The sequence below is a fragment of the Phaseolus vulgaris genome, chromosome 2, assembly GCF_000499845.2.
Source record: "Phaseolus vulgaris cultivar G19833 chromosome 2, P. vulgaris v2.0, whole genome shotgun sequence".
In the NCBI taxonomy this organism is placed as follows: Eukaryota; Viridiplantae; Streptophyta; class Magnoliopsida; order Fabales; family Fabaceae; genus Phaseolus; species Phaseolus vulgaris.
Genome location: NC_023758.2, coordinates 47,801,540 through 47,822,710, shown reverse-complemented (window position 1 = coordinate 47,822,710; position 21,171 = coordinate 47,801,540). Strand labels below are relative to the sequence as shown.

The following is a 21,171-nucleotide window of genomic DNA, read 5'->3' as shown; positions in this document are numbered from 1 at the left end:
AAATTTAAAGTTTTAGAAAATTAATCTATTTTTTTAAATTGTGTTAGAATCGTGTTAAAATTGTCAAAAATTCAATAAATATTTTTAGAATTGAAAACTTTACCAATGTTTTACCAATGTTATACCTGTCAATAAATATTCTATAGGTATCGATGTTCAATACAAACACGTCATTTAAGATAAGTATACAAGTGTTGATAAGATAGAAGATAGATCGAAAGAAGAGAAAAGATTTAGAAGTATATAACATTGAAATCTGTAGACAATCTCATCCAGCGATGCAATACACATACTTCCTCTGCTGCAAGTAGTTTAAAAGACCCATTTCAGATCTCTCCTTTCCCATCATCACAACCTACAAAACTTTTCTTGAACTCATACCAAACCCACTTCAACATTCTCCATTCCATTTTCAAGATCTCTTTCCAACATCATATACATCAGAAGAAAAACCAAGCATGGATAGCAGTTATTTGGGAGAACCAAACTTTGGAAATGAAAGATCAAGTGTCTCTTCTTCAAGAAAAGGGAAGAAGAACAACTCAGACAGGCCTAAGCAACCACAGAGAGGACTTGGTGTTGCTCAATTGGAGAAAATCAGATTACACAGTCAAATGGCCTGTGGCTATCACCCTTCTCTCCACGGCCCTTCCCCTTCTACTTTCACCAACGTAAACCTCTATTATCTTCTTCTTCTTCTTAATTCACTAAAGATATTATTTTTTTTTCTGAATTCGTTTCATTTGTCCCTCACGCAGGAAGATCCAAGAGTGCAAATAGCATATTCATCGGTGCCCTCATCTTCTTTTTCTTACTCATCGTCTCCTACATCATCATATGCAGCTTCCTATGGATTCCAACCCGACATCATGGTAGGTGCAATTTTGGCTTTTCTTAAATATACCAATTGCTTTTCAACTTTTACTTTAAATGTTATAATTTTACCTATTTTAACTCTCATATTCTTTTGTGATGTGGGTGACATGTTCCGCACATATTTTTCACCTCTCTCACTAATAAATAACATTTACTCAAAAGTCAATCTATGCAACTGGGCAGTATATATAAATGCACAGCACGCGATGTGATATACAAACTTGGCATTATAAATATTTTAATTCTAAACTGACTTTCCTCTTTATTTATTTGAGTTTGAATTAAAGTACTACTTTATATTTCAAGGGTATATAGTACAACTTTTCAAGGACTAACCCTAGGCGATGAGGGACGAATATTTGAGTTATTGGTACCTGAATGGACCAAAAACATTCTATAACATGTGGAGGAGAGCCAAGATTACAGTTGCCTAATAATCTCACATCTATTTGTTTCAAGTTGCAATATATATATATAGTACATATGTAGTTTTTTGTATTTTCTTTTTTTTCATAAAATGTGCAAGTATGTGATAATATATATATATATATATATATATATATATATATATATATATATATATATATATATATATATATAACACATGAAAGTGAGTGAGTTGGATTGGAAGAAATCCTACAATTTTGACAAAAATGGTTTGCTTGTGCAGATGGGCATATCCGAATATCACAAAACAAACATCAGATATGGAGATTCTCAGAAAACTAATACAGCAAGGTACTTAATTCTTGTCCAGCTATGCATCGATCGATTCTTGCATTCAACAGCTGGTTTGCATGTTTTTTTTTATTTGGATTGGTGTCTTGAAGCATTGGTTCATATGAAATCCATTAGAAAACTTGAAGTGTAAGAAGAGTTTGGTGTTGTGTGCATTGTAGACATGTGATCGATAATAGAAATTATGGTAGAGTAATTTTTTTATAAATTATATTGTTCTGTTTGTTTTAGAAGCTTGTCTCTTGAATTTAAGGATATCTAGTTATATTTTTTTATATAAAGATTGAGATATTTATTTTTGTTGATAAAAGAAAGATCGATTCTTGCCCTTGAGAAAAAAGAATGTCTTTATAAAAGATTATATTCTCGTTTTATGATGAATTCTTGCTGATATGTGTTTTTTTTTTCTGAAACAAAGATGGGAAACTACCAACGCCATCTTTGAGAGTCAGTATTCTGCTCCATCCAACGTTACTCGACCCTTTATAAACCTAAATGTAAGGAAATTTTTAATAGTGCTCCGCTATGATATTCCATGCAGAAATTTGTATCCAAAATCAGTAAATTCTAAACGATCTTACTATGTTTTCCTCTATTATTAGGACCCGCAAGACATAAATACAAGGAAGCTCAGAAATGGTTCTGTGGGTTCAAGCAGTCAGAACTCCGAATTTACTGATTCTCAAGAACTAGATTTGGAGCTCAGATTATCTCTTTGAACTGCCATTGATAAATGCAATGATGTCTTCTTATATGATCAATTGTAATGCTTTTGTTGACAAATTAGAATTGAAAAGCACGAAAGGTGAACAAGCCAATATATGTGTTAATCTACTTAACCTAAAAGGAAATGATCAGTGAGTTGTATCAACCCATCAACCTATACCAGTTCTTTTTTCTTTGAAAGCTGGTTCTTAGAAGTTTATTACAGTCTACTATTTTTTACCTGTGTCTTTAACATTTTTCTTAACTTTTTATTCATTTTCCTATTTCATTTTTTATACATTTTAAGTCAACTCACTTTTGTTAAAGAACCACCTCTTCCCGTCTCATTTAAGACAAATTGATGGCTTTGTATCATGCTAGAAAATATGAAAATAATGAAACAAATATTTTGCAGTACAGTGGATAATGAAAGGAAAGATCCAAGGAAGGTGGAAAATAATGCAACATACATCAGTCCCTTCAATTATTTTGGAGTGTCTGTCAAACGGACAAGAGAAAAGTTCCATTTTATATACATATTTTTTTCTTTCAAATAAAAGGAAAGAAAATTGTATTTCTTTTCTTATTCACTATTTTACCAAATAACCTATTTTAACATAGCTAAAACATTCTGACCATTATTTTATGTATTACAATTCACACTATACTGATAGATTGTAGGCAAAAAAAAAATGATTAATCCTGAATTAGCTGATCCGATCATAATACTTGCAGTATTGAGCAGACACGTTTTCAATCAGATTAAAGTAGCAAAGATTGATGGGAGAGAAATGTTCACATGCGACTTTGAAACTGAAATGTGATTCAACGTTGAAGGTTTGTGGTGACAAATATGGAAAATTTGGTCGGTTACTTTCTTTAATAGGAAGGAAGTGTTAGGTATTTTTGTTAACGTGGTTTTGCAGAGTGATGAGGACTTTAATAAGTGCAAGTTTAGGTATGGAAAAGATGGATATAATTATTAGGCGAAAACTTAAGACATAATAATGTAGATGTGTCAATGGTTACAAGATCTAGCTGCTGTGGGGGACAATGGTCATGTCAATACCACAAGAAGAGCTGGATTATGCAACAGTGTTCATGCCTGGCTGTTTATGAAGATGAAGATTAGCATCAATGGCAGCATAAAGTTTTCCCACTTTTGCAAATTTTCCCTACTTTATATGTTTATGTAGGGTGTCAATGAATCAACCTCCACAGGTAAATGATGGAAAACAGCTGTATTTAGTATTAACCAAGTAAAAGAAATTTAATTATTTATGACTAAAAAATTATTAAATATAAATTAATTTAATAAAAAAATACATGTAAATAATTTGCTTCTAATCTTTAAAAAAAAATTGAAGGGGCTAATTTAAAATTAATAAAATATTACATAGGCTAAAAAACAATATTTTATAGGATTATAATAAATTGCGTGATAAAAATAAAAAATTACAAAAACCAGAAGTCAAACCATTTTTTTAAAGATAAAATAATTATATTTAATATATTTAAGTTTTTATTATTTTTCTCTTAACAAAAATATTTATAGGAAGCTTCAATCAAGAATTGTATACCTATTATTTAGTGGTTCATTATCTTTATGTCTCATATCTCTTATTAAATATAAACTAGATTGGAGATAAAAACAAATAGTGAGTATATTAACTAAATTATTAATATTTAAATTAGTTTTTATAAATAGTTTTTAATTGATATTTAATTAGTTACTAATTTTAGAATTTAACTAATTAATAGGTACCAAGGATTTAGATACCACTTTAAAAATTATTTATTAATAATAAAAAATTATTTATTAATAATAAAAAATTAATTTAAATATCAATAATTCACTTAGTCTCTATCTAATTATTTTTTATCTTTAAAATTAGTTTTTATTTAATGATTTTCTTTTAGTTTTTATCTCACCTATTTTATAAAATATATATTTATTTTAATTTTATTGCATATAGATGTCTAATAATGAAAATAGTTATCATCTTATTTTAAACCTTTAAACAATACACAATAATAGAAATAGAAATTTTAACCTATATCATCTGGTATATCCAAGGATACAAACGAGGTCTAAAGGAGTTGATGGTTATAAATTTAGTACATTATTATGTTAACTAAAAAAGAAAGTGTGACTATATTTCAGCTGGCTCCTTTAAAACACTTTCTATTTTGGGAAATGCCTTTGACCCAACCATATAAAAGGTCATGCATGAAAGGGAGAATTAGGAAGAATTAACAAAGGAATCATCAGAAACCTGAAACCAGAAACCAGAGGCCCACAGGGGCTTTAACACGCCGGTTTCTGGTGCTTCCTTTGTTAAACTTCCTCACATATACCAATTATGGCAAACCACCTCAAGGTTCTTTTTGTTTGCACTATCTTGTTCCTTGTGGTGGCTGAAGCCAAACACAAGAAAAAGCACAAACACAAAACCCATGATGATGCTCACCATTTTCCAAAACAATTCAGTAACCCTCAAAATCCCGAAGTGCAGGAGCAGGAATCATCATTTCCTCAAAATCCCTACTTTTCTGAGCCACCACCTGTTCCCTTTTATCCACCTTTTCCCTTCCCTCAACCTGCTCAAGAACCTAAGGGTCCATTCGTGGTAAATTCCATTGGAAACTGGGAGTTGATTTCAGAAAATGCAGGTGTTTCAGCCATGCACATCAACTTGTTACCCACAAACAAGATCATCGTCTTTGATGCCAAAGTTTATCGCACCTCTAGAATTAAATTACCTGAAGGGGTTCCATGTGTTCCATTCAGAGATGCAGGCTCCAATGAGGACAAATTCGATTGTTTTGCTCATGCAGTCGAATATGACATCGAGACAAACCTAGTTAGGCCACTACAGGTGTGCGTCATTTGTTGTTATCTTATCATAATTAGACTTTCATTTCATAAAAAAATTGCATATGATATAAACTTTTCCTTTTTTTATTGTCTTTTCTTGGGTTAAAAGAAGAATGATAAAAGAATTAAGTTGGTGGCAGGTAGCAAAGGGAGATCCATGGTGCTCGAGTGGAGGGGTTGCACCTGATGGTACCTTCGTGAGCACTGGTGGTTTTAACAGTGGAGGGAAAAGCATTAGATACATGGGTCCTAACTGTGATGGTTGTGAATGGAGGGAATACGACAACATTCTAGGAGTAGATAGATGGTACAAACCCTTGTTCATGTATAGCACCATTTTCACAAAAGAGAAATATATAATTGATTTGAAATTTATGCAAACTTGTGAATAGGTATTCAACTCAACAAATCCTTCCAAACGGAGACTTCATTCTGGTAGGAGGGCGCCAAGCATTTAGCTATGAGTTCGTTCCAAGAGAAGGCCGAATGAGCGAGAAACCTTACTTCTTCCCCTTCTTGTACGAAACCTCAGACCTTGACGAGAACAATCTCTACCCTTTCGTCCATCTTTCCACCGACGGTAACCTCTTCATCTTCTCCAACAACCGCTCCCTTCTTCTCAACCCCATCTCCCACAAAATCGTTCGCACCTTTCCCGTCTTATATGGAGGCAGCCGCAACTACCCCACCTCTGGCATGTCCGCTCTCCTCCCCATTGACCTCAACGACCCCACCTACAAGGCGGAGGTCATGGTTTGCGGCGGCAACGTTCCCGACGCCTTCCACGTTGCTGAAACAACCAAACTCTTCCTTCCAGCTCTTCAAGACTGTAACAGGTATTACACGTTAAACCTCACATCTAATTGTCTCTCCACAATTAATCTTAGATAGATTGTTTAACCCTAACCTTACTTAACAAACTAGACAATTAAGATTACTAGATGTAATAATGTGTGATTGAAAAGTGACATAAAAGTTGTTGATCACTGCAGGTTAGTGATCACAGAGGATTTTCCTGAGTGGGAGAATGAGTTGATGCCTTCAGGGAGAACGATGGGAGACCTGTTGGTGCTCCCCAATGGGCAACTGTTGCTGATCAATGGTGCAATGAAGGGTACATCTGCATGGTGGGATGCTGACATGCCTAACTACACACCCGTGTTGTACAAACCAGATGAGCCTAAAGGGTTGAGGTTTACAAGCCTTATGCCAAGCATCATTGCAAGAATGTACCACTCTACTTCCACAGTGCTTCCCAGTGGCAAGATTTGGGTTTCTGGAAGCAACACGCACAATACCTACAAGGATGTGGACAAGTTCCCAACTGAGACTAGAGTTGAGGCTTTCTCTCCTCCTTACTTGGACCCCAGTTTTGACATGTATAGGCCACAAATTAACGAGGATGCTTCTGAGAAAGAGCTGACATATGGTGGTTTCTTTGAGACTAGTTTCACAGTGGAAGGTGGAGTTGGATTGAGCCAAAGTGATATTCAGGTGTCCATGTATTCGCCACCTTTCACCACCCATGGATTCTCTATGGGACAAAGGCTCTTGTTTCTTAGGATTGACGAGTTCATAACAGAAACTGAAGGCTTTTATAGGGTCAGATTGGAGGCTCCTCTATCTAATGCGGTTGCTCCTCCTGGCTACTACTTGTTATTTGTTGTTCATCGTGGCTTGCCTAGCAAGGGAATCTGGGTGCACATACAATAGAGCAAAATTATTTTGGATTACTGTTAATGAGAAATTTTCCTCATAATCCTATTCATGTTTGAGTGCTTTTTCTTGTTTTGGTTGTATTCCTTTTAACAATCATAATATTCAAATGATTCATTGGTATGGTATACTCAAGGAAAGTGCCCAAGTTTATATATTATTAATGGATAGGTAACACTACTTATTAAGTATATTTGAATTGTAAAAAAGTTATGTGACACTCTCAATACTAAAACACTTTCCTAAAAATAATATAATAATATTTTATATTAAAAAATAAAATAAATATAATTAAAATATTAATTTAATGAATTGTTAAGTTTGTGTATTTAATTTGAAGAGTGTCAATGTATACCCATTTGAACTGGGTTATTTATAGTCCGTAAATACATTAACGGAAGGAATTATCTTTCCTGATCGATAAACACACAAGTAATAGTGTAAAGTCTAATTATCTACGTTATTTGAATTTTAATGCAATAATTTTTATTTTCACACAGCAACAAATTTTCAAGTATACGTGAGTACATCTCTCGCAGTGTCAATTTCCAACATGCATATATTTTTCTCTATTTCAAATGTTGAAAGTAAATTAATGAATGTGGAAAAACCACTTATGATACGATATCATCAGGTTCTTGTCTCCATCTATCCTTGATAATAACAACTTTAATTAATGTGAAATTTCTAATACACTTTCTTATATTAAGAACATTGTTTATATTAAGAACATTGTGTGTTCTCATCGAAAGGTTAAAATCAAAAGGAGTCGACAACAAATGAAACGAATAATACAAATTAAAAAATAATTCATTAAATCAATATCTGTAAATTTACATAAAAAAACTACAAATATACTATTAAATTAAAAAAAACTAATTATATAATATTTGTAATACCTAATTATGTCTAATTCTAATAAGAACTATGACGGCTTTGTATAGGTGATGCCCTAACTAGTCATATGACAACCAATCCAACCTGAATCAACTTTGATAGGAAAACCTCTTTGTTAACTACATTTCTCCACAGGGGTCATGAACCCTGCAAAATAAAATTAATTCTCTCAATATTATATGTAAATTGTCTTACATGTAAGACTAATAGTTAAAAATTATGAAAAAGGATAAAAGATTTATTAAAATTCTCTCAGTTTTTCGATTCAATTTAAAAAAATCTCACACAAGACGGATTTTATATATATATACATGTATATTGATGTAACTTATAAATACTTGTGAAAAAAAGTTGAAGAGTGAACAGATCATGTGAAAAAAATAGAACAGGCACACGCTGAAGAGTAGGACAGATCATGTGAAAAAAATCCAAACACTATATTTTCAAAGTAATGCAGTTATTAAACAATAAGCTTTTATAATTATGAAGAAAAGAAGGTAAAAAAGTTGATGTCAAATGAATATATAAATTTACTGAGTTGTTAAGATATCGTTCTCCATAAATAACTGTTTCTGATCAATTTGTGGAGATATGACCAGGTATGGACAAGTGCGTTGAGATCTTCATGATCTGTTTATAACACTGAAACCACAATTCTAATATTCTGCTGCATGGTCCAATTCTGCTACTCACATTCTACATTTCTACATGATAATTTACATTCCATTCTCCCAAGTTCCAGCTTGCTCAGGCATACACAGTCTTAGTTGGCAGCAGAACCTCGCCAACTTCCCATGAATCCTGCCTTGTGAACCTCAAAATAACAAGCCTGTAATAGCTGGGAAATATTTAAAATATAAAAGAAAGATTGCAGCAGACTTTAAAGTTCAAACACTTGTACGCCATTGGGAGCCAACTTATTTATGAATCCTGACATAAATTCAGCAGGCTCCCAGTTCTAAAAGTAATAATATCAAAATGACAAATCCTATGAAGAGGTCCATATATGTTAATAGCAATTAAATGAACAGAGTTCGTCTTTAGATTTGAAACTTATATAATGACCGCACCGAGCAATCGTTATTTCATAGACACAGAGGTTGTTCGCCGGAGTTAGTATGTCCAAATTTGAAAAAATGTTGATAGCTTTGTTATTCTTTGCATTCCTTCCCAGCATTATCCAAGTGGATGCCAACTTTTCCAAGAGCATGCACCTCACTTGGGGAGTCCAGCATGCATCAATTCTGGGTGAAGACCTTCATCTTGTGTTGGATAAAACCTCAGGTGAAACATTTATGATTAACATGCATCAATTAGATTTGAATTGAATCGGATCATATGGTGAGAAATTTTTTGCATCCATAAGATAGGAACAATTAGAAATATTACAAGGCTGATGGCATTGCAATTGAATAGTGGTGGAAAAGAATGATAAGATGGTTTAATACAATAACATTTAAGTCTAAATATACGAGCATAACAATAATATGTTCATAGAGAATTTTACTTCTGATCAAACAAAACAATGCCGAATATTGTGCAAACTAAAGTAAAATAAATAATAAAAATGCATTTATACGACTAGCTAAGTGGAACAATGTGGTGTTGTTGTTGCCTTCGGATTTCAGGGTCAGCTGCTCGATCGAAGAGATCATTCTTATTTGGAAGCATTGAAATGCAAATCAAGCTGGTACATGGTAATTCTGCCGGAACAGTTACAGCATACTATGTAAGTTCAATGGATCCAAGACATCTCAATAACACCAAAATATCTACTTTTAAACAACCAAATCAAAAAGCTTCCATTACTATAAGAAATGCTAATTAATGTCTCTTGCTCAAATCCACAGCTATCCTCTGCAGGGAGCGAGCATGATGAGATAGACTTTGAGTTCTTGGGCAACAGTACAGGACAACCATACACTGTCCATACTAACTTGTACACACAAGGAAAAGGAAGCAGAGAGCAACAATTTTACCTCTGGTTCGACCCAACAGCTGATTTTCACAATTACACCATTCACTGGAATCCCACAGAAATTGTGTAAGTTGATCAATTTTACCAAAGCACGAAGTTATTCATTTTTCTAAAATTGCTCATGATCCATTAACTAGAATTCTGTGACCGGTACCTCAGGTGGTATGTTGATGATGTGCCAATTCGTGTCTTCCGAAACCATGAAAAAGAGGGCATCACTTACCCAAACAAACAAGGAATGAGGGTTTACACCAGCCTATGGAATGCAGACAACTGGGCAACCAGAGGCGGCCTAGTAAAGACGGACTGGAATCACGCACCATTCACAGTCAGATTCCACCATTTCAGAGCAAGGGCTTGCAAGTGGGCTGGAGCAAAGAGCATCTATCAATGTGCCTCTAATGCCCCTGCAAATTGGTGGACTTCAGCTAGATACAAGAAGCTGACACAAACTCAGTTGGGGCAGCTGAATTGGATCAGAAACAATTACATGATCTATGACTACTGCACAGATACCAAAAGATTCAACGGACAAATGCCTCCAGAATGCTTTAAACCACAATTCTAAACATCTGATTCGTATTCCCTGCAGCCAATTTTCCACCATTCACACAGTCAGTCGGCGATTCAAAACTGTTACACAAAGATCGGACAATCATTTTTTTTCCTTTGAAAATCAAACTTAAAACATGTACTTGAAATCTGACCGTCCTATCTTCATCTAACAGTCACAAAAAATTCCATTGACTGTGTTAAGGTGTGGAAATGCCACTGCAACTAAACGTCGCGGTTTCAAGGCAACGCACACGGCAGCTGAAGTGCTTTCATCTCCTTTTTTCTTTCATCTCATATTTGTTTGTTATTTGTCACGGTTCGGTGATTCCATTCTTGTTCACCATGTACTGAATAAGCTTTTATCCATGGAGAAATAAATTATAAATTATGCGACACAGGAATTTGCAAAGTAAACCCTAAGCGTGTAGTGCGATTGGAGGCGCGTAAGCCGTAACAAAAGAACGGAGTAACAAAGATTAAAAAGTTTGAAAAATGATTTTACAAAGATTGCGGAAGAGCTCGGACTAGGAGTTGATGCAGAAGCAGAGACCGAGGACGATGAGAGCGGTACCAAAGAAGGCGCGGAGGAGGTGTGTGCGTTCGCCGAGAAGGATGCCGAAGATGGCGGTGGCGGCGAAGGTGGTGGCATTGGTGACAGGGACAGCGAGGGAGAGCGGGGCGTCGGAGAGGATGGCGAAGAAAGTGGCGGAGGCGGAGAGGTTGATGAGGAAGGGAATGGAATATTGCCAGATGGAGAGAAGCTTGAACCAGTTCCCGAGGGAGATGCGCACTTTCTGGCTCATAGGTGAGTGGGGATGTGGCTTTGCGGAGGATTTCAGAGCCTCGTCCCAGAGAAGCGCACCCCGGCGCATGATAGCGTTGGTGGCGCCCCATACCATACCCACTGCGATCATCTTCTCCATCTCCGCTCCCTCACTCTCTCTCTCTCTCACGGCTCTAAGTTTTTTACACGCGTTCCTCATGGGCTAGGCTGGCCCAAATTACGCTGGGCCCTTTAACCCAAAATATTTTTTTGCAAAACATTTTCTTTATTTCAATAACTTCTAAATTAAGGCATTATAAATTAAACCTTATGGGAAAATAAACATTATTTTAAATCTGAAAGAACGAACAAAATATATTGATCAGAAATTGTCTAAATAAGATACAACACTTTTAAAATTTAAAACTCTTGGCAAATAATTAAATGAAAATATTTTATTTTCTTCTTCCTTCACCAACCCTTAATTATTGTATATTTAAAATATAAAAAAATAGTGTATGTTAGTGAATGGATAATAACAGAACTATATGGTCCTATTAAAAATTTCAACCTAAGTAACTTAATTCTTTCAATAAAAATTAAACAACATCCTCGTTTTGAAATTTCAATTTTTTGTGTGTTTTAACTTTTAATTTATATGGGGATTAATATTTAGAAGGTTAATTAATATGTAAAATGTTAAATAAAATCATTACTAAGTCAAGTTATTTTTCCTGTAAAAAAAATGTCAATTTTATTTTCCCAACTATAACTCGAAAAAAAGAATTATTAAAAATATTTGAAACAGGTTGCTGTCAAGTCGCGTGCTTACTGCATGTCATATGTTTTGTCTCATTAAAAATCAAATCCTGTGCTTTGAAGATTTTGTCTTTTGGAAGCGCATACGTACATTCTTTAAAATATTGTCTGAAACAATTTCTTTCTTATAAAAAGTAGTTTAAGTTTTATGAAAACATTATTTCTTTATTTAAATAATAGCTACAGCAAGTATAATTTTAAGATAATTATAATAAAAATAAATAAAAGTATCCTATATAATCATTTGTAATCACGTGAAATTGTAATATATATATATAAAGATTATTAACTTTAAAAAGGTAAATATAACGCTTGCGTCTGTATCAAAAAGCAATTCCTTTGAAATTGATAGATAGGCCTAATCAAATCTTATATTAATTAAACAATTAGTTAGTTAAACAATAAATATATTATGGTCCCCATGGATGTTACTTATAATATAAAATTTTCAATTTTTAATTTTTAATTTGTGATTTGTGATTTTTTTTATTATTTTAGCTTGTCTATAATATATAATAAATGTTTATTTACGGAATTAAAATTATAATAAATAAAGATTTTTAAATATGTAAATTATATTATAAATCAAAATCAAAATCCTTTTTTAAATGTTATAATAAAAAATGTTGTTATCACTGGGTAATATAAAAGTATTATAGAACTTGTAATTATTTCAGTATTTTTGTTTATTAAGCCTATTTTTAAAATATTAAAGATTGATATTTTCTTTTGAATATTAAATATCATATTTAATAATTAAACATAACTTGTCTTGAACTTAATGTAAGTTAAATCACAACTTCACTAGTATTTTGTCTTAATTTTCTTCATAGAAACAAAAACACACTTCTAAAAAATGTAAAAGCATTTTACGTAAATAAAGTTTGACAATTTGTATTGTTTTCAACTTCTTAAAACTAAAATACGTAAATATAAAAAACAAAGCAAACAAAAATAAAAGTAATTATATATAACAACCTTAAATACAATATTAGATATTTTTTTTTCAATAAATTATAATAATTTTTTTAATGAGAGCATTTATAAAAAAATTTATATAAGTTTTTACATATATTAAATCCTTTAATGTTAATTTAATACGTTTATCTTTTATTGTAAATGTTATAAAGAAAATACATTTAAAAATATTTAATAAAAAATTATGATAACTGATATATTTAAAGTTTAAAATACTATTATTAATAAGTTATTTTTTAATTATATAAAATGAATATCAATATTATAAAATTAAAATATTAGTTTATTATTTAGTGGAAACGAACTACAAGTACAATCACTATATACGTTGCATATGATACTGAAATGACATGTGTTAGCCTTTCTGACCTGTATTATCACCAATAGGCAATCATGACTCACTTTTGAAAATAAATAAAATAGTACATTCAACTGGATCATAACAATCATTTTTTATACCCGGAAATAAAGAAATTCTATTAATTAAATAATGTTTTCTTAAGATATTAAATTCGAAACTTCAAAAATCTTTCTTATAGACAAGAGATATATCTAATTTTTGAAATGTATAATACTAAAAAATATATATTATATAAATTAATAATGAAAATTTATATTTATAAGTATGTTTCAATTTTTTATATAATATATATCCGTATTTTGAGTCCTAATTTTAGATATTCTACATATTTTTTTTTCGTATCAATACAAATAAACAGTTATTTTAATAAATGCGTAAGATGAAAGTTTATATAAAAAAATGTGATAAAACGAGTGAAAGAGAATATGGATAATTTGAATTGTTTATTATATTTAACTTCTAATTTAGAAGAACCATCAAATTTTTTTACTCTTTATCCTTTTTAAAACTTAATTATATTATGATAGAAGCAACTTTAAGGTAAAGAAAACTATTTTTTTTTAACTTTAATTTAGGTTGTATGTGATGACTGTAAATTATATTACAACTTTTATATTGTATAAAGTTGTAGTTGTGATATTACCTGGATTTTTGTATGGTGTGAGATTGAATTTGTTTTTTAACTATAAACTTTGGTTCTTTACTAAGTTTTGAGAATTAGAATAATGTGTTGAGTTTTGAAATTTATACACGTGAATTGATCATGATATCAATGATAATTTTAAATATGTAAATTAAATAATGCACATAGATTGAATTTAGATCAATATATAGTAATTGATTACTCATTTCATTGATTTATATAAATGATAAATATAAACTTGTATTGAATATTGTGTTTATATTTTAAAATTATGACATATTTACATTTATAACCATTTTATTAGTGTAAAATCATTTGGATTGTTGTTTTTTTAAATTTTTATGATTATTGTTCGTATATATTTCAAGTATCCATTTGCTCAAATGAGATAAAGATAGAGTGCAAGTCTATCAATTTTGAATCTTTTTGCTCAAATCACAAGTATCACGAATATAACTTGTTGACTTAAACAATTATAAAGAAATGTCAAATTTATTTTCCACAAATTAATATTGCTTAGGAGATAATGTTTTACTTAAACGATATTCTCATATGCATACGCTATGTGTAATGATTTCAAGTGTTTTTAATTTGTATTAGTTACGTATAATATAACTTTTATAAAATATTTTGGTGTTGTTGTTTACAAGTTTAAAATATATTATACGTATTTGTGATTTTAAATTTAAATATGAAAGGTATGCATGATGTCTTAATTATCTATGCACTAACAAATCTAAAATACTAATATTAAGTATTGAAATCATTATGAGTATGGAATATTCATGTTTTACTACTAATCTAAATTATGTAAATTAAGTATAGAGTATAAAAATATATTAAATATGTGTAAGGAATTATCTTGATTGTATGTAAATAATAATGTTTATTCAAAAATACTTTTGATCATGAATTAGGTATTGATCTTAAGTGAACTTACTTAAGTTTTCTAGTAATCATTAAATCAGTAATGTTAGTATTGAGGATTTAAATCATTATGGGTATGAGTCATTCAAAATGAATAGACTTAAATTACATATATTAAGGAGTGAAGCGATGATAAGAAACTAATAAAGATTTATCTACATTAATATGTTAAATAAGTAAAAAAAAACTCATTAAATGTGAGTAATTATGTTTATCTATAAGATTTTAATAATAAATTAAGTGTTATTTTCAAGTATGTTTACTAAATACTTTCTTATTATAATTGGTTGACTTTTAATAATTTATTTGAATATTTATTTATAATATTTTATAATAATAAACACATTGATAAATTGGAGATTGATTTTTTTTTTATCTAAGATTTGAATTTGATTGAAATTTAGTCTGTTATTTTATAACATATATATTTGAATTTGTTGCTCTTATTTATCTAGTTACTTCATTATAATTATTAGGTTCAAAGGTTTTTCTTACAAATTTTGGATATTAGACAATTATTTTTAAGAATAATATTACATATTTATTATTTGTAAAGTCAGTTGTTTAAGTATTTTTATTATATATATAAATTATGTTTTATAATTAAAGTCTTTAGTTTTTAGATAAAATGTTAGCGGGATTTTCCACAAAAACTTTCATTCCATTTTTTACCATTTTTTCAAACATATTATATATAAAAAAATAGACTCGCTTTATATCATTTAAAATTGTATTATATATAAAAATTCGACACGTTATTAAGTCAGACTATTACTATAATGAATGACCGTACTTATACTTAGATCTTGTTACGACGGTCTTAAATCTGTAGTTGATTCTCACACTTAAAAATTATAATATACAAATATAAAGTCATTTTAGATAATCTAGCATTGAATAAAAAATTGTGAGTTTTATTTTATTAATTCAGTCTTATAATAAAATCTGCATATAAATTACACCAAACTAAAATAATTTAAGTAAAAAATTTACAAATTACACAAACAGTAAAAAAAAGTTATATATATTATCCGAGTATAGATTATCCAAATAATTATAATAATAAAAAAACAAATTGAAGGGGTAATGTAGAAGTTAGCCCAGGGAATGATAGTATTGTCCACGTATGACAGAACACTGAGTAGTGAACAGGAGATAAAAGAAAGGCACAACAACACATAGGCAATCCTCGTGAACATGCTAATAGATCACTGAAAAGACATAAATACCCTCGCCTCCTCTCTTATTTATTTTGTCTACAATACCCTTCCCTCTTTCTTTCTATCTGCTGTGTGGCTTCGTTTTCTCTATTCCGAAGGGACAATCAGCAACCACTCCGATTCCCAAATCATACTCTGTTTTGCTTCTTGAACCTTCCCAACATGGAACGCATCGTTGGCCTCAAGTACAAGCTCGGCCGCAAGATCGGAAGTGGTTCCTTTGGTGAAATCTACCTCGGTCAGTCCTCTCTCTTTCTCTCTTCTGCTATTCATTTCACAATTACCGTTCACTTTAACTTTCTTTGTTCTCATCGCTCGTTTCGATTTCGCTTTTTGCTGCAGCGACGCATATTGACACCTTCGAGATCGTCGCCGTCAAGATCGTAAGATTCTGCAGATTGCTATTTGTTTGGGCCTTCTCTGTTTGTGTTTCTGGTTCTTTCCTGTTTCTTTGTTATTTCGCAAGCGCTATTGTCTGATTGAAGTTGCATGTGCGAATTTTTGTGTCTGATTACCGTGCATGAATTGGCACGAGCTGTTTTGACTGACGGCTGCTACCAGTTAGGTTTTTAATCCGCTGAAATTTAACTTTACCTTGTGTTTCGATACTTAGTTGCTCTCTCGCGTGTTTCAGGAGAATAGTAAAACGAAGCATCCGCAACTTCTCTACGAGGCAAAGCTCTACAGTATTCTTCAAGGAGGAAGTATGCATTTTGCCATTTGAACTTTTTTTTACCGGTGTTGTTTGGAGTTGGAGCGTATCAGGAGGTTGGTGAATTTTGATTAAGATTTTGGATGTTGTCACGCTTTTGCATGCAGGTGGAATTCCTAACAGAAAATGGTCTGGCATTGACGGGGAGGATAATGTGCTTGTTCTTGACTTGCTTGGGCCGAGTCTTGAAGATCTTTTTGTGTATAGTGGAAGGAAGTTTTCGTTGAAGACAGTGTTAATGTTGGCTGATCAAATGGTAAGTTAGTCTGGAATCTTTTGGCGGTATAATCACCAAAGTGGATATTTAAATCAGAGGTATCTAAACATTATGTTGCCTCAAATGGACTTGATGAATTTTCTGTTGAGCTGAACTGAACTCCCTTCCTCCCTCCCTCACCCTTCCTGTCAAACTTCATTCATTTTCTTGTTAGTCTTGCAGTTGCATCTTCTTATATATTTGACTCTAACTACTTTTTCTTCTTCTTCTTCTGGACAGATCACTAGGATAGAATATGTGCATTCTAAAGGATTTTTGCATAGGGATATTAAACCCGATAACTTTCTCATGGGACTTGGTCGGAAGGCCAACCAGGTAACTATTCATAGCACGTCGAACTTGCCCTTAAATTATTTGTTATTGGTGTTTATTTAGGTTCCACATATGTATGTAATTGTACTGTCTTTTTCAGGTTTACATAATTGATTTTGGGCTTGCAAAACGATACCGGGATTCGACTACCAATCGCCACATCCCTTATAGGTGCTTCTATAGGATTCCCTGTTACTTGCTCATTCGTTTTTTATTTTTATTTTGATTCAACATTTATATCATGTAATTTTCTCTTGTCTGGTTTTGAATTATTTTGATATTCCTACCAATCTATTAGTAGGTTTACATTGATATATTTTTATATTTTTATTTGGAAATTTTGTTATTTTTCTCTGTATCTTATTTCTTCTGATCCACGGGAATACTCTGGAATAACACTAACAATACAAACACGCAGGGAGAACAAAAACCTAACAGGTACAGCCCGATATGCAAGTTGCAATACTCACCTTGGAATTGGTAAGTTTGAAGTTAGAAAAAGTTAGACCTTTCTGCCTAAATAGATTTCTTTTGTTTTTCATTTGCTATATTTTTTATTTTGCAGAGCAAAGTCGGCGGGATGATTTGGAATCTCTAGGATATGTACTTTTGTATTTCCTCAGAGGAAGGTACAGTATTCTGCTCTCATTTTCTTCTATAAGTATTTTTTTTTCTATAATCTTTAATAATTGGGATGATATAATGAAAATCCTCACCATTTAATGGCTATATTTCTGTCTAGCCTTCCTTGGCAAGGTCTAAAGGCTGCTACGAAGAAACAAAAGTATGATAAAATATGTCAGAAGAAAGTTTCAACTCCTATTGAGGTAAGTTTGGACTATCTGTCTTGTGAAGAACACCTCCCCCCTCCCCAAATATAATGGTATGCTTATCTGTTTGCTATTTTCCTAAGGTACTTTGCAAAACTCATCCCGTAGAGTTTGCTTCGTACTTCCATTACTGCCACTCTTTGACATTTGATCAGCGACCTGATTATGGATTCTTAAAGCGCCTATTTCGGGACCTATTTGCTCGAGATGGTGAGTATTAAAGTGCCTATTTTGATACCGTGAAGAATCTAAGATTTCGTTGATATGCTTTATAATTGTTTTCTCTAAATAAAAATACAAGGAAACTGTTGAAATTATGGGGTTTTAGATGTAGAGAAAAGGAAAGGAAATAGATAAAAAAACTAAAAATATGCTGAGATTGATATTGATTTTATCTCTTACTTTGTGATACAAAACGTAAAGCACTAATTCTTATTTATAATAACACTCCGTCATAATACTAACTAAATATTATGATTTTACTTTTCTTTGTTTTTCAGGTTATGATTTTGATTACGTTTTTGATTGGACCATTTTGAAGTACCAGCAATCACAAAAAAATGCCGTGCTACCTCCACTATCTGTAAGCATTTGATTTTTGGGCCATGTTCTTCCTGTATTTGAGGCAGAGGAATAGGGTCACTGATTGTTTTGCACATAGAATCTTCCTGTGCACCTAACTAATTTAAATTATGCCATATCACAGCCGGTTCCAGGAGCAAGTAGCAGTCGAGCAATCCCAATGGATATTGACAGCCATCAAGGTTGGTTGAATCCTTTTATGCATGTCAATGTTATCTTTAATTTATTAAGGATAGGATTATGGACAAATTAGATTTCTACTTTAATAAATGTTTTTTTTTTATTATCTGATTGGTATGTTTTAATATATATTCAGGGCATGTTAAGGAGCGTATTAGAGCAGGCGATGCGACTGGTTCTGGTGTTAAAAATCAGCTTAAATCATCAGGGGGTAAAAATTTGAGTAATGAGAATCCACTTGACAAAAATGTAAGCCATCTTATAAATTTAAACTTTTTTGGCTGTGGTGACAATTCTGTGATTGCACACTCTTATGTCTAAAATTGAACCAATCAGCGTGTACCAATTATTATTCTATTATTTTTTGTAGATTTATGGAGAAGCAAATATACCGTCTGCTTCATACTCTCCTGCTAGTACTTCGAAAAGAAACTCCTTGAAGCAATCTTTGTCTGCTGAAGCTTCCAACCATGGACCATCAAGTAACTGGATGTCATCTCTGCAGCACATATCTTCTGCTAAATGAATGTCAAATATGGTAATTTTCTATCTTTTTTCTTTCCATACTGAGATTTTTTGTGTAATACTTATCCTTGGCCATTTGTACTTTGTTGTATTTCCAGATATGAAGCTTTAAAGAAGATTCTATGCATCTTTTCTCAAGTGTTTGGTCAACAATATTGAAGTGCATTCTTGGAGACTGCAGATGTGCTATACAATCGACAGATTGCGTAGCTCCTATTTTGAGGCCATTTAGTATTGCTTCTTTCCTGAGGTGACTACAAATGATTGTGCGGTATTAAACAGACTTCCCAGGCTTGGCCCCTGTGCTGTACATAGATGTCAAATTTGGCACACAGCAATATTGTGTATTAATGTTTTCATGTAACATTAATTTGTGAAGTAATTGAGTTTCTCCAATATGTTACTTGATGATAATGATCCTTGCGCCATATAATAAGTGGCAACAGAGTTTGTTTTAAAACTTGAAAATTGTTTGTCAATATTATAAATTGCAAATGTATTTTCTGTTTCTTTTATTTGGATATCTTTGAGAACAGTATTTTAGTATTTGCTTCTCAATTTTTTTTCCTGGTTGTATTTGGTGTATATAATCGAAATGGTACTTTGCACCCACACATAATGTTAGGAAGCATCCGTAGGTAAAATTTCTTAGAATGAGACAGTTATGTAATCTGAAAGAGTTTCATATTTATCAATCGTTTTCATGTCAAGTATTTCAACTTCCTCGTGACATGATTTACCTTTCATGATGGTTAGTTGCACTCTCTTGTTATTCACCAGGTTATCGAAAGTGTAAGTTATTCTGATACTGAAGCAAACATTATGGCTGAAAGATCACTGAAATAATGATCCCTTTTGGTTATCAAAGGTAGTTATTGGTGCCTTGGCATCTATTTTTAACTTAAATGAATAAGATGTCGTACCCAAAAATCAATCAAGATTTGTGCCCCATCATCATTTGAAACTTTCTCATTTACTTTTGAACTCAAAGTTGTTGAAAAAACAAAGGAGAAACACTACAATACCCTGGCACCGTAAAAAATTGTAGTTTCATACAATTGACAGTAGTTGAAATACTAGAATGGCATTGTTGGAATAATTGGACATAGTTACCAGTAGTTGGAATAAAGATATTTCATGCTTCAGATTATCTTTGATTTTTGTTGACATTTATAAATTATATGGCTTCATTTTCATTTTTTTAATACATCTCTGATGCTCAAGAAACACTGTATGCTTGTAGGTATCACAGATTTGTCATTTTTCTAGGTTAATTTATACTGGAATTCCTGGGATGAAGTGAACAATATGGTCTTTTTAAACTGATGTATATTTCATGTTCCTGTGGTAGCTGGTAAATTTTACTGTGCAATTGGATTGCTCAATTATAGAAGTTCATGATTTTTACTTTTGCAGGACTTCTTTTTCCAATCAATATTGTCTGAAGGATGAAATTTGACAGACTCAATGATGCTGCTACTTCTGATAAATAATTCAGCATAACCACTCGCAGAGACTAGGTGAGAGAATGCATCATGTAAATATTGTCAATGCCTTACATACCAGTATCACTGAGCATGATGTGTCAATGTGGTTCATCATATGTTAATGGAAGTAGGTAGTTATTGACTTCAACAGGAGACATGACTACCTAGTAATGGTGCTTCAATTTAAGAATCTTGAATCGTTTTGCTGGCCC

At 31.9% G+C, this 21,171-nt stretch overlaps 5 protein-coding genes across 8 annotated transcripts; 4 read left to right on the top strand and 1 right to left on the bottom strand.

Annotated features, from left to right (window-relative positions):
* Positions 1–205: 205 nt before the first annotated feature.
* On the top strand, positions 206–2,559 carry LOC137812858 (protein SPEAR3-like). Its single transcript, XM_068615088.1, has 5 exons — positions 206–671; positions 759–872; positions 1,547–1,614; positions 2,033–2,111; positions 2,217–2,559. Exons 1-5 carry the CDS (start codon positions 459–461, stop codon positions 2,331–2,333), a joined length of 591 nt encoding a protein of 196 aa, XP_068471189.1. The 5' UTR covers positions 206–458; the 3' UTR covers positions 2,334–2,559.
* A 2,005-nt stretch (positions 2,560–4,564) lies between these two features.
* LOC137812855 (aldehyde oxidase GLOX1-like) lies at positions 4,565–7,043 on the top strand. Its single transcript, XM_068615083.1, has 4 exons — positions 4,565–5,198; positions 5,338–5,504; positions 5,590–6,033; positions 6,190–7,043. The coding sequence occupies exons 1-4, from the start codon at positions 4,683–4,685 to the stop codon at positions 6,908–6,910; spliced, it is 1,848 nt and encodes a 615-aa protein (XP_068471184.1). The 5' UTR covers positions 4,565–4,682; the 3' UTR covers positions 6,911–7,043.
* Positions 7,044–8,892: 1,849 nt separating this feature from the next.
* Positions 8,893–10,738, top strand: LOC137812856 (probable xyloglucan endotransglucosylase/hydrolase protein 26). Its single transcript, XM_068615085.1, has 4 exons — positions 8,893–9,094; positions 9,439–9,539; positions 9,661–9,854; positions 9,948–10,738. The coding sequence occupies exons 1-4, from the start codon at positions 8,929–8,931 to the stop codon at positions 10,354–10,356; spliced, it is 870 nt and encodes a 289-aa protein (XP_068471186.1). The 5' UTR covers positions 8,893–8,928; the 3' UTR covers positions 10,357–10,738.
* On the bottom strand, positions 9,245–11,313 carry LOC137812857 (uncharacterized). Of its 4 annotated transcripts, none has more exons than XR_011081288.1 (2): positions 10,496–11,313; positions 9,245–10,374 (listed from the first exon to the last, which is right to left on the bottom strand). XR_011081288.1 is itself a non-coding variant. In XM_068615086.1 (2 exons), the coding sequence occupies exon 1, from the start codon at positions 11,264–11,266 to the stop codon at positions 10,868–10,870; it is 399 nt and encodes a 132-aa protein (XP_068471187.1). In that variant the 5' UTR covers positions 11,267–11,313; the 3' UTR covers positions 9,245–10,374; positions 10,846–10,867. The 4 variants fall into 4 exon arrangements, 2 of the variants coding, with proteins under 2 accessions (XP_068471187.1, XP_068471188.1); XR_011081289.1 differs by having other exon boundaries at positions 9,245–9,833; positions 9,943–11,266; XM_068615086.1 differs by having other exon boundaries at positions 10,846–11,313.
* Positions 11,314–16,023: 4,710 nt separating this feature from the next.
* LOC137812854 (casein kinase 1-like protein 3) lies at positions 16,024–19,987 on the top strand. Its single transcript, XM_068615082.1, has 15 exons — positions 16,024–16,292; positions 16,397–16,437; positions 16,689–16,758; positions 16,874–17,022; positions 17,263–17,358; positions 17,456–17,526; positions 17,774–17,835; positions 17,921–17,984; positions 18,098–18,182; positions 18,269–18,395; positions 18,686–18,768; positions 18,892–18,949; positions 19,084–19,196; positions 19,318–19,485; positions 19,571–19,987. The coding sequence occupies exons 1-14, from the start codon at positions 16,217–16,219 to the stop codon at positions 19,471–19,473; spliced, it is 1,251 nt and encodes a 416-aa protein (XP_068471183.1). The 5' UTR covers positions 16,024–16,216; the 3' UTR covers positions 19,474–19,485; positions 19,571–19,987.
* Positions 19,988–21,171: the final 1,184 nt, after the last annotated feature.